Source organism: Microtus ochrogaster, chromosome 16 (genome assembly GCF_000317375.1).
Source record: "Microtus ochrogaster isolate Prairie Vole_2 chromosome 16, MicOch1.0, whole genome shotgun sequence".
Lineage (NCBI taxonomy): Eukaryota > Metazoa > Chordata > Mammalia > Rodentia > Cricetidae > Microtus > Microtus ochrogaster.
The window spans coordinates 27,215,418-27,227,096 of NC_022018.1; the positions used below are offsets into that span (position 1 = coordinate 27,215,418).

General features: G+C 43.3%; 2 protein-coding genes across 4 annotated transcripts in view; one reads left to right on the plus strand and one right to left on the minus strand.

The window, feature by feature from the left end:
- Atp5f1c (ATP synthase F1 subunit gamma) overlaps positions 1-3,026 on the minus strand; it is a 23,871-nt gene extending 20,845 nt beyond the window's left edge. For 2 of the 3 annotated variants that reach the window (XM_013349050.1, XM_026783053.1), the window contains exon 1: positions 2,862-3,009. In XM_013349050.1, the coding sequence (XP_013204504.1) occupies positions 2,862-2,917 (56 nt within the window). In that variant the 5' untranslated portion in view covers positions 2,918-3,009. Of the gene's footprint in view, positions 1-2,861 lie in introns of all 3 variants that reach the window. The other variant, XM_005354883.3, reaches the window with a different exon arrangement.
- Positions 3,027-3,057: 31 nt separating this feature from the next.
- On the plus strand, positions 3,058-11,647 carry Kin (Kin17 DNA and RNA binding protein). The gene is made up of 5 exons (XM_005354882.2): positions 3,058-3,259; positions 7,082-7,176; positions 8,805-8,848; positions 8,940-9,062; positions 10,628-11,647. Exons 1-5 carry the CDS (start codon positions 3,146-3,148, stop codon positions 11,428-11,430), a joined length of 1,179 nt encoding a protein of 392 aa, XP_005354939.1. The 5' UTR covers positions 3,058-3,145; the 3' UTR covers positions 11,431-11,647.
- Positions 11,648-11,679: the final 32 nt, after the last annotated feature.

Below are 11,679 nucleotides of genomic sequence, written 5' to 3' on the forward strand. Positions count from 1 at the left end.
TGTAGACCAGGCTGGTCTCGAACTCACAGAGATCCACCTGCCTCTGCCTCCCGAGTGCTGGGATTAAAGGCGTGCGCCACCATCATCCGGCCCTGGCAGACAGTTTTGAGTTGCCATGTGGATGCTGGGAATTGAACCTGGGTCCTCTGGGAGAATAGTTAGTGCTCTTAACTGCTGAGCCACCTCTCCTGACTGGAGGGATTTTAAGGAGTGTGCAACGCTGTATAGTATACAAATGAAGAAAAAATACTTAACATTAACTAACTCTCAAGAAAAAGTTTGAAGTTTATCAAATTCTTTAACACCCCTATTATTTCCTCCTCTGACAGAGTAGCCTTTTTATACGGTGTACGTAGCATTTAGAAACCTGTTTTCATGGTTTCAATTTATATATTTGCTCCAGACCAGCAGTTCCTCCACAGTGCACTTATTTATTTAGTCCTGCACTCAACTAGTACTGCTTCTGCTTCAAAGAGGAGAACCCAGTAGGACAGACACTAGGGAATTTGCCCAAGGCCACACACAACCACAGAAGTGGCAGTGTGAGCATTCAAACCCAGTTCCAGCGTCCACCTGTGAGATGACGCTCTGTTGCCTCCCAGTTCATATTTATAGTAGGTAGATACATGCCCTCATTACCCCAGATAAAATCTGCCTCCCCACTCTTCATTATGGCCACTTGTACCCATTATAGAGCACTTCTATTTTATATATGGAGCACTTCTATTTTAGAGCTTGTTGAACACTAAGGAAATAAAAATATTTCTTCCCTCAAAGCTGAAGATGGGAAATAAACTCAGGAACCTCCTTTCTCCAGTCCTCCCTGAAAACTGACAGACTGAGGTTTCTAAAGCTTCGCACAATCAACAGAACCAAGAAAAAGCTTCTCCATGGTTCTCTGAAGGTGAAGGCACAGTCTCCTCCCCTCAATTACCTCTCTGGAATATGAATCCATAGACTTTTTTAAAAAAGGGGGTTAAGAGGAATTTCTGTCTGCATGCACATATGTGTACTGCACGCACGGCTGGTGCTTATGGAGGTCAGAAGAGGGTGTTGCATGCCCTGGAGCTGGAGTTATGGACGGTATGTGTGGGTGCTGAAAACCGAACCCAGGTCCTCTGCAGGTGCAACAAATGCTCTTAACCGCAGAGCCAACTTTCCAGCCCCCTGAAACCTTAACATCTGAATTTGTGAATTCCAAAGGCAACTAAAATGGGGAAAACAAGGACTAATGATGGAAATGAAGAACAACGAAATACTTGAAGAGAGAAAGGAATATACACTCCATAGAATACTGAGGCTCCCGGAATCTCCAGTCTATCCATTTAAGACCAACATTCCAGAGGTTAAACTCAGCCTTCATTTGCCCAGTAGGTTCCAGTTTAGGTTCCCAGCAGCTCTTAAGGAAAAGCAACACATTACCAGACCTCATCTTCAGATGCTCTCACCGGTGTCTCATAAAAAGTTACGTCTACGAGTTTTATGTAAAACATTTACCTTTCATTAACTTCAGGCTCTAAAACTATGGACCCATAAAAGGCACAGTAAGTGCAAAGTATGGAAAAGTGCTGGCTGCCGAGCACCACGGATGTCAAGAAATTTCCCAGGAAGCTCACAGACCCTGCACATTTTAACACCTCCGTGGTGCCAACTGGTGCAGGCAGGCACTCCACCGATGTCCAAAGGCAGACTGACGTGGGGAGAATCCGGCTGCCATGACTTCCCATATTAAATGAACCGACCTTCCTTCCAAGGTTAACCTACCAACACGTTTCATGTACACATTCACTTTCCTCAGGACTTTGGAGCCTTGGTATATGCCTATAAATTTCTTGCTTAATGAAAGAACTATTTCAATTCATGCTTAGTAGTTCCACAAACTAGGCTACAAGAATCTAGTTTAGCGCTGGAGGACCTTAACAATCCTCCATACTGCAAAACCAAGGAATCTCTAGGCATCGTTTATAGTTAATAACCCCTAGCACCAATTCTTCCAGACTTGTAGCTTCAAAGCACTACATGGTTTTACACAATGTTATCCATAAACCACATTCTAATATATACATATATATGTGTTTATATTGCCCAAAAAATATTTAAAGTCAAACCTTACAATATCTATTCTCTTTATATGGAAGCTAACAAATGTCACTTTTTGAAAGCCCATACGTGGTGGCCTCCCCCCCTCCTACCAAGGTCTCTTGGGACAGTTTAATGACCTTGCAGAGAAACTACCTCAACACGAGTGTGTACACTTGCTGACAATTCTTCATGTCTTTCCCATTAAAAAAGACAGATTTTAAAGTCTCTTGAACACCAAGGCGACCAGCAAGTTCAGGAGAGCGGCTAATTTAGATTCCCTTAAGTTTCTCCAGTACCTAGCAAAGAGCCCGATACCCCGTGGATGCCTAACGAATGAGCTCAAGCACAAGATCCACCTCGCAGCTCAACAGTGCAATGTTTCACAGGGCGTCACAGACAAAAATGTACAACCTAACTTTCTTTTTCTTCTGTCTCCTCTGCACCCTGAGGACCTTTCTAAAGACTTTACAAGCCATGAACCAGGGTACGCAGCGGAAGTACAGAGCTGATAGAAACCCAGATGGTTCCAATGCTCAATTCAACTCCAGTTCGGGTCCTGAGGTCCCGGATGGCCGTTTCACTCTATGGGGACCAAGCCGTGACCTTGTTCCCTTTGACCCCCGCCCGGGACTGGCACGCGCCCTTCCCGCTTTGCAGACATTTCCGCGGCCCGAGCGTGCAGGAGCCCGGACCTTTCTCGGCCTCGGGTGAGCATGCAGCCCGAAACCCTCCTGCCTCGCGGCAGCCCGAGCCCCACATCCCTCCCGATCTAGTCATACCATTGCGGCTGCAAGGCACAGGCCGACAGCCCGGCAACACTCGCCCGCGAGAACATGGTGGAACCTTGAAGGTCGGGCAGACGGGGCTCACTGCGCGTGCGCGGGAGCTCCCTCCGCACCGGCCCTCTTCGCCTGCGTCTTCAGTCTCGCTAATTCTCGTGAGCTCCGAATCCTCGGGTTCCCTAGCGCCACCCACTTCCTGCTGTCAGTTTTAGTCCCGCCTGTCCTCGCGTTGATCCAGTTCCGCTTCCGGCTACTTCAGCGTTGTAGTGCTCTGGGTCACCATGGGCAAGTCGGATTTTCTGAGCCCCAAAGCCATCGCGAATAGAATCAAGTCCAAGGGGCTCCAGAAGCTTCGCTGGTACTGCCAGATGTGCCAGAAACAGTGCCGTGACGAGGTAAGTGGCTCAGAGCGACTCCGAGGGTCCCGCCAGCGACCCCGGTACCCAACCGACGCTGCGCCCCGCTTCGGAGCGTTTTTCCGCGCAGTCTTCCTTAGCCAGAGGTCTGTGAACCTCAGTGCCCTTCGCGCGACGCTCCAGCTCCAGCAGAAATGATCCCAGACAGGCACCTACTGATTGCCAGGCTCCGACTTCCCTGGGGTCGGTAAAAATTAGGAACTCAAACTGCACTGCTTAATAGAGATACGGGCTTGGGCAAATAAAGTGCCCTGTTACTGGTAAAGTGGAGGTAATCACTGTACCTGCGTGCTCTGAGGTGGTCACCGGGTTGGTTGTATTTTTGTTTTGTTTTGTTTTTCCCTTTTGAGACTGAGTCTCCCCATAACTTAAATGTCATTATGTCTCAAAGTTCCCACTTGTTACTGCTATTAGGGGTCAGAGATTCAGTATATAGATTTCAGGAGGTACAGGCGTGCGTTCCATAGCACCTAGAAGTTACCCTTAAGTGTTTACCGAATTTACTTTCTTCTGAAATATTTTATAATGTATTATATAAATGTCAGTATACTTAACCTTTGAAAACTTAAATATGTGATCAACATATCAAGGTAATCGCCCATTTCATTTCAGTATGTCAAAATGCCACCAATAGAGCAAACCCAATAAAAATTCCTTTACGTCATCCAATACACTCTATTTAATTTCTCCTTTATGTTGGAGACAGTGTCTCAGTATATAACTTTAACTGGCCTGGAACTCACCATGAAGATAGACCCTGCTGACCTCAAACAAGATCCACCTGCCTCTGCTTCTCTAGAGCTGGTGTCAAAGACATAGACCAACCCTTGCTCAGTAGTCTGGTGGTAGTGGTGATGGGGACCAGGAGCCTTGCTTGTTAGCAGTACTACAAGTTAATCCAGAATCTTACACATGCCTGGCAAATGCTCTACCACTGAACTACTTCCTTATGCCCCTATAGTGGTATTTTGTATTTTAATAATTGACTCTTGCCTAAAGTCCAGAGGCATAGCTAAAGCTTCTAGACGCAACACACACCTTTAATTCCAAGATTTGGGAGGCAGAGGCAGATGGATCTCTGTGAGTTCAAGGCTACCCTGGCTACACAAGATCAGTGCAGAAACAGATCCAGGTGACCGCAGCTCTCCTTTAATCCCAGTTTCTGGGAGTCAGATGCCTTTACTCCCAGCAACAGGGAATATGAAAGAAAAGAGAGAAGTCAGTCTGCTTAGTTGGTGGCACTCAGCCTTGGTAGAGATAAGACTTCTCTAGTGGCTTGGCGGCTTTGCTTTTCTGGTTTTCAGGTTGAACCCCAATTTCTGTCTCTGAGTTTTATTCATACTACATGCCCCCCCCCCCGATTTATATTATCTTATTTTTTTTTATGAGCATGTGTCACCAAATGTCTACAGATGCCTACTGATGCCAATTAAGGGCATACAAGTCTCACACACAACGGGGGTCAAAGGGCAACCTGTAGTTGGTTATTTCCTTCTAGCACGAGGGTCCTGGGGATTGAAATGAGGTTGTCAGCATTTGACATGAGCACCCTTACCCACTGAGCTACCTTACTGCCCTTACCACCTTCCTAATAACTCACGCCATGCTGCTCAATCCCACTGCCACTGGCTAGATCTCAAAACCCGTCTCTTTTGTTTTTTTTTTTTTTTTTTTTTTTTTTTTTGAGACAGGGTTTCTCTGTGTAGCCCTTTCTGACCTGGAACTCTCTCTGTAAACCAGGACTACCTTAAACTCACAGAGATCCGTTCGCCTCTGCCTCCCTCATGCTGAGATTAAGGTGTGCCACCACTGTCAGCTTCAAAACTCTGTCATACTTACTGTCATTTTTAACCTCTTAGTCATCCATGGACCACCTATAATTTTCCCTAATTTGTGCACTACCTGAAAGAAATGGTTATTTCAATTTTACTTCAAAAGAGATTTAGTAGGGCTGGAGAGATGGCTCAGTGGTTAAGAGCACTGACTGCTCTTCCAGAGGTCCTGAGTTCAATTCCCAGCAACCACATGGTGGCTCACAGCCATCTATAATGAGACCCAGTGCCCCCTTCTGGCATGTGGGCACACATGGAAAGAATGCTGTACACATAATAAATAAATAAATAAGTAAATAAATAAATATTTAAAAAAAGAGATTTGGTAACAAAGACAAGTATTGTTTTCCATAAATTAAAATATAAATAAAAAGGAAAACAAAATGTTATTAACTTCTAGAAATCCAGAGGAATGGATTAGGAAAGGTCAAAGGGATATGGCCCTTATCTTCTTCCTCCTCAGTTCTCCCACATTGCAGGGTAGGAATAGAAAAGGGAACGTGTAAGAGCCAGCATCTTCCTTCCCTTGAGCACCTTTGAAGGAGGAAGGCAGCCAGAATCAAAACAACCTACAAAAAAAAAAAAACACAAAAACAAAACAAAACAAAAAAAAACCACCCTGACACTTAACAGAAGTAGTCATTCATTCTCTTCTCATGAGAATTTGATTTCAGAATAACTTCAGAGGGTGATCAAGTAGGTGCAGGTGTGGTGGTGCACACCTCTAATCCAGCACTCTAGAGGCAGAGATGGAAAGGTCACAAGTTTCAGGCCAGGGTGTACTAACACAGTGAGACCTGGTCTCCAAAAAAAAAAAAGTTAGTAAGTACTATATGTACTATCGAAATTTTAAGTTCAGATAAAGATAGAAGTAATATACCAAAGCATATATGTTGATTTTAAGTTATTTATTTATTTCAGAAGAGGCACTGTATCTCCTGGGCTGGAGTCCCAGGCGGTTGTGAGCACCCTGCTGTAGATGCTGGGAACTGAACTGAACTCTAGGTCCTCTGCAAGAGCAGCTTGTTCTCTTAACCACTGAACCATCTCTAGCTCCCACTTGCTTTTTTCTTAACAGTCTTAAAAAGCACAGCTAAAATACAGTTAACAAAATTTAAGTAATAGGATAATAAACAAAAGAGGAAGAAAGCAAGAGAAAAGAGTGTTTGTAGGGGAAACTCAGATATGATCCTTTTTGCCCCATTGCATCCCCCCAGGGTCTTGCTAAGAAGCAGGTGCTGGTTAAGAGTTGGTTAAATCCCCACAGTGAAGTCAGGGTCTGGTAACATTTTAAATGTCTGTTTCACAGCACCGCTTCCGGTCTCTTGACCTTGACTACCCAGTAATTGATAGGGTTGCAAGACTCAACTCTGGGGAAGCAAAATTTGACACAGGGCTGCAGAGAAGCCTCAGTCAGTACAGTCTTCTCCCACACAAGTATGAAGACCTGCATTTGCAACCCCAGTACCTCTGTAAAACTAATTACTGAAGGCAGAGGCAAGAGAGCTTACTGTGCGCTCCAGGTTCAATGAGAGACCCTATCTTGAAAGAATGAGCTGGAGAGCAACAGGAAAACGTACCACCCATCTCTGGTTCCCCCACACATACACACACACTCAAGCTAGAGCATGGTTATAGCTAGCGATTTGATTTTGTATAAATAATTTATCAGGACTAGAGAAATGGCTCAGTGGTTAAGAGCTCTGGTTACTCTTCCAGAGGACCCAGGTTCTGTTTCTAGCACCCCTATCATCTGTACTTTGGTTCCAGTGGTTCCAACACTGTAGTATGACCCCTTGGACACAGCACAGAAGTGGTGCACAGGCATGCATGCAGGCAAAATACCTATATTTTACAAGTTAAAAAAGAATTTGTCATTAAAGGATGCATTTAGAAGCTTAATGACCTACTATGTGGGGAGCGCTGTGATGTGGAGGTGGGAGTTTAACGCCCTTTGCATTTCTCCTAGAATGGCTTCAAGTGTCACTGTATGTCTGAATCTCATCAAAGACAGCTGTTGCTGGCGTCAGAAAATCCTCAGCAGTTCATGGATTACTTTTCAGAGTAAGTCACTCAGTCTTCCCTCTTAAGTTGGCCGTGTAATAGAAGTGCTTACTGTTTTATATTGGAGATCCGTTGTCTCTTACTTGTTGTGATGGCTGGAGTCTCACTGTACTCTTTGTCTTCTGAAATCACTCAGTGCCATTGTTACCATAGTGTATCTTAGAACTTCCCTTTTCTTTCAATTCAGCACTGCCTGGCCTCACATCTTTCCTCCTGCAGGGGTATTGGATGATGCCTTGGGATAAGGTTCATGAGTGTTTTTGTACTTTAGTATTCTCATGGGTACGATGGCACTGAAGTGGCACCCTGACCCAGCTGTTGGGCTGCTGTGTAGGTCTGGAAGAAGAGTGAGAGAATTAATATTTTTAAAGGACTGAGAAGTGTGTCTAGTACTAATAATGGTTTTCTGTTAATTATTACCAATACTAGCCTTTTTTTTTTTTTTTCTTTTTTAGACAGTATTTGTCTGTGTAGCTTTGGAGCCTGTCCTGGAACTCATTCTGTAGACCAGACTGGCCTCGAACTCACAGAGATCCACCTGCCTCTGATTCCAAGTGCTGGGATGAAAGGCTTGCGTCACTACTGCCTGGCCTTTTTTTTTTTTCCAAACTAGATATTTTCTGAGGACCCCTTTATACATATGTTAAAGATTCCAAAGGGCTTTTGTTTCTATGGGTGATATGTGTTAACATTTGAAATTAAATTTGAAAAAAGTTACAAACTCTTATTAGTCTATTTAAAATACTAATATATTTACCCTGTATTCAAGTAAAATAGGGACCTGGGGGAGGACCTAGAGGATAAAATGGTTGCCGTACACATTTGAGGACCAGAGTTGCAATTTGCAGCATCCACAATAAAGCCAAATAGGCATGATGAGAAGCCCATAATCCCCGTGCTCAGGAGGCAGAGACAGTGGATTTCTGCGGCAAGCCACTAACTAGACTTGCTAAATTGCTACGTTCAGCAAGAGTCCCTGCTTCAATAAATAAAGTGGAGAGCAATCAAGAAAGATACTGTTGACCTCTGGCCTCCATATGTACACAGATTCTGTATACCTACACTCAAGTGCGTATACATGGGTCTTTGTGTGTGTGTGTCCCACCCCTGTTAATTTAAGATCTCACTGTGTGGCCAAGGTTAGTCTTAAACTCACAATTTGTTAAGAAGGAATGGGCTTCCCTTTTGGCCTTTGAATCATATTTCACTGTCCATATTAAAATCCCCTTTGACAATGCCCCAAATTTGTTTATGTTATTTTGTTAAATTTCTTCTTTAGTTGACTTTATTAGAACTGCTTGAAGGTTAAGATGTGATGTCCTGGACAGAGTGGTATTATTATACCACAATAGTCAGTAGTCATTAGAACAAAGACCCTATGATGAACCTAAAGACATGTACTAGCTTTTACCATGGCTGCTCTACTAAGGCCAAGCATTTCAACTCCAGGCTAATCTTTGCAGTTCTTTCTATGGTCACGTTAAAGGTTTATGGCACAATGGCACATGGTAACATAGATGGTTGATGTGACATCTGGTCACTAAAGTTTATGATTGCTTAAACTTCAAGAAGATGGCGTTTTATGTCTGTAGCAAGTACCTTAATGTTTTCATTTCTTTCTTCTCTAGAGAATTCCGAAATGACTTTCTGGAACTTCTGAGGAGACGCTTTGGTAAACATCTTAAATATTTTTATAAATAACAATTTCATAATTGTGTGGGTTTTTTTCAGGCTCAACAGTGTCACATTTTTTTTTTTTTCAGGCACTAAGAGAGTCCACAACAACATTGTCTACAATGAATACATCAGCCACCGAGAGCACATCCATATGAATGCCACTCAGTGGGAAACGCTGACCGACTTTACCAAGTGGCTGGGCAGAGAGGGTAAGAGGAGAGCAGTGAACTGGTCTTCCATGGCTTTATTTCTGTGAGAGAAGTCATTGTCGGTTTCTGCCTGATTTTATGGAAAATAAGATCTCTAGGGCAATTAGGAAAGCAGGAGGGGAACCTACGATTCCATAGTTACTTCGTTATATGCCACTTTTGTCTCTTATTTTTTGAAGCTGGGACTTACATAGTCCAGGCTGCAATGGAAATTATGACTCTCTTGCCTCTGCTTCCCAGGGGTGGGGTTACAGGTTTTGGATACGCAGTGGCCAGCTTGAGGACTTCTTTTGACAGTGCACTGAAGCATTCTGTGGTAGGCACTTTCCATCACTAGGACAAAATACCTAAGAAAATTGGTTTTGACTAGCAGTTGGTGAGAATTCGCTTCATGACCACTTGGCTCCTGTGCTTCTGGGCCTGAGGTGAGGGAGAGCTTCATGCCAGGGGCACATGATGAGGCAGAGGAGGGCCAGAGGGCTAGGGTGAGATGTGCCCTTCCAGAGTGGCCCAGTGGCCCCTCCCCCCTGCCAGCCATACTTGTTAGTCTCTACCACTTCTCAGTAGTGCTATCAGAATAAAGTTTGTGAATGGGTTAATTCGCCAGTGAGGTCAGAGCCTCCAGATCCAGTCACTTCACAATGACGGAGACCAAGCTCTCAACACATGAGCTCTAAGAGACAGTTCATCTCCAATCCATAATATTTGTATTTAGTTTCTTATTAGCAGTCCAATGACCTGAGATTGATCCTTAGGACACACATGGGAGGAGAGAACCAGCTCCTGAAAGTTTCAGACCTCCTCGTGTATGTCTGCACACATACGTACCTGTGCACCACACATACATACACATCTGTACCACATACACTTGTGTGCCACACATGTATAAATAAGGTAATAAAATTATTTAAAAAGTTATTAGCAGCCTTTTCCATTCTTTCTTTTCCTTCTCTTCCGTATTCACCCCCACATCCCATCATTTATGTGTTGAGACAGAGGCTTGCCCTGTACTCCAGTCTACTCTAGAGCTCAGTATGTGCCCCAAGTTAGCCTGCACTCATGGCTGTCCTTCTGCTTCAGCCTCCCAAGTGTTGGGTTTATAGCATGAAGACCAGCACTCAGCTTTATAATCCTCGTTAGGAAATGTTTCATGTTCTATCTCGAGGTGATTGTTCAAGTTGCTTTTTTTCTCCCATCTCTAATCTTCATATGATGATGAGAAATTAGGAAGACAGGAAAAACTTGGTGTCAATATTTTGCTTATTTATAGTATTATTTTATTCTAAGTTAACAGATCCTTCTGTATTCATTAGACAATAAGAACTCTGGTGTAGTTGGACAGTTGTTCCTAAAGTTCTTCCTTGGGCATCTCTTGTTTACTTGTTACCTCATGTAGCTGTGTACACATGGAAATGAAAACTCCCTGTGTTTCGGAGCTTTGTGTTTGAGGATACTTGGTTATAGTTACTGAATGAGTAAATGTGCTGAGTTGGAACACAGTATGTTTGCAGTTTACTTTGGATATATACAAAGTCACGCTGGGCTTCTTTTTTTTTCCCCCCAAGGCTTATGTAAAGTGGATGAGACACCAAAAGGCTGGTATATTCAGTACATAGACAGAGACCCAGAAACTATTCGCCGGCAACTGGAATTGGAAAAAAAGAAGAAGCAAGATCTTGACGATGAAGAAAAAACTGCCAAATTCATTGAGGAACAGGTGAGAAGAGGTCTGGAGGGGAAAGAGCAGGAGACGCCTGTTTTTACAGAATTAAGCCGAGAAAATGATGAAGAAAAAGTTACATTCAATCTGAATAAAGGAGCAGGTAGCTCAGCAGGAGCAACATCATCCAAGTCAAGCTCTTTGGGACCAAGTGCACTGAAGACCCTTGGGAGTGCAGCATCAGTGAAACGAAAAGAACCATCCCAGAGCTCAGCTCAGTCTGCAAAGAAGAAAAAGAAGTCTGCACTGGACGAAATCATGGAGATTGAAGAGGAAAAGAAAAGAAATGCGCGAACAGACTCCTGGCTACAGCCTGGCATCATTGTAAAAATTATAACCAAGAAACTTGGAGAGAAATATCACAAGAAAAAGGGTGTCGTTAAGGAAGTGATTGACAGATACACAGCTGTGGTGAAGATGATTGACTCTGGAGACAGGCTGAAACTGGACCAGACTCATTTAGAGACTGTCATTCCTGCACCAGGGAAGAGAATTCTAGTTTTAAATGGTGGCTACAGAGGAAATGAAGGCACTCTAGAATCCATCAATGAAAAGACTTTTTCAGCCACGATAGTCATTGAAACTGGACCTCTGAAAGGACGTAGAGTTGAAGGTATTCAGTATGAGGACATATCTAAACTTGCTTGAGCTTGAAAATTTGTTAACAATACATTGAAATTGTAAAACATCAAATTGGTGTTAGTCAAGGTACTATGTAACTCTACTGTGTTAGGGAATTCATTTCATATAAAAGAATGGTTCTATTTAAATACTACTGGATAGTTGTTTGAGTAAATTTATAATGAAATCTAATGTTTTTTAAATGCCAAAACTGTCTTTATCTTTGTTCCTTTTTCTTTCATAATACTCCCTTGATGTTTTTGTTTTTTTTTTTTT

Coding starts and splice junctions, on each gene's coding strand:
- Kin (XM_005354882.2), top strand. CDS start 3,146: ATGGGCAAGTCGGATTTTCTGAGCCCCAAAGCCATCGCGAATAGAATC. Junction 3,260..7,081: donor AGAAACAGTGCCGTGACGAG/GTAAGTGGCTCA, acceptor CATTTCTCCTAG/AATGGCTTCAAGTGTCACTG. Junction 8,849..8,939: donor ACTTCTGAGGAGACGCTTTG/GTAAACATCTTA, acceptor TTTTTTTTTCAG/GCACTAAGAGAGTCCACAAC.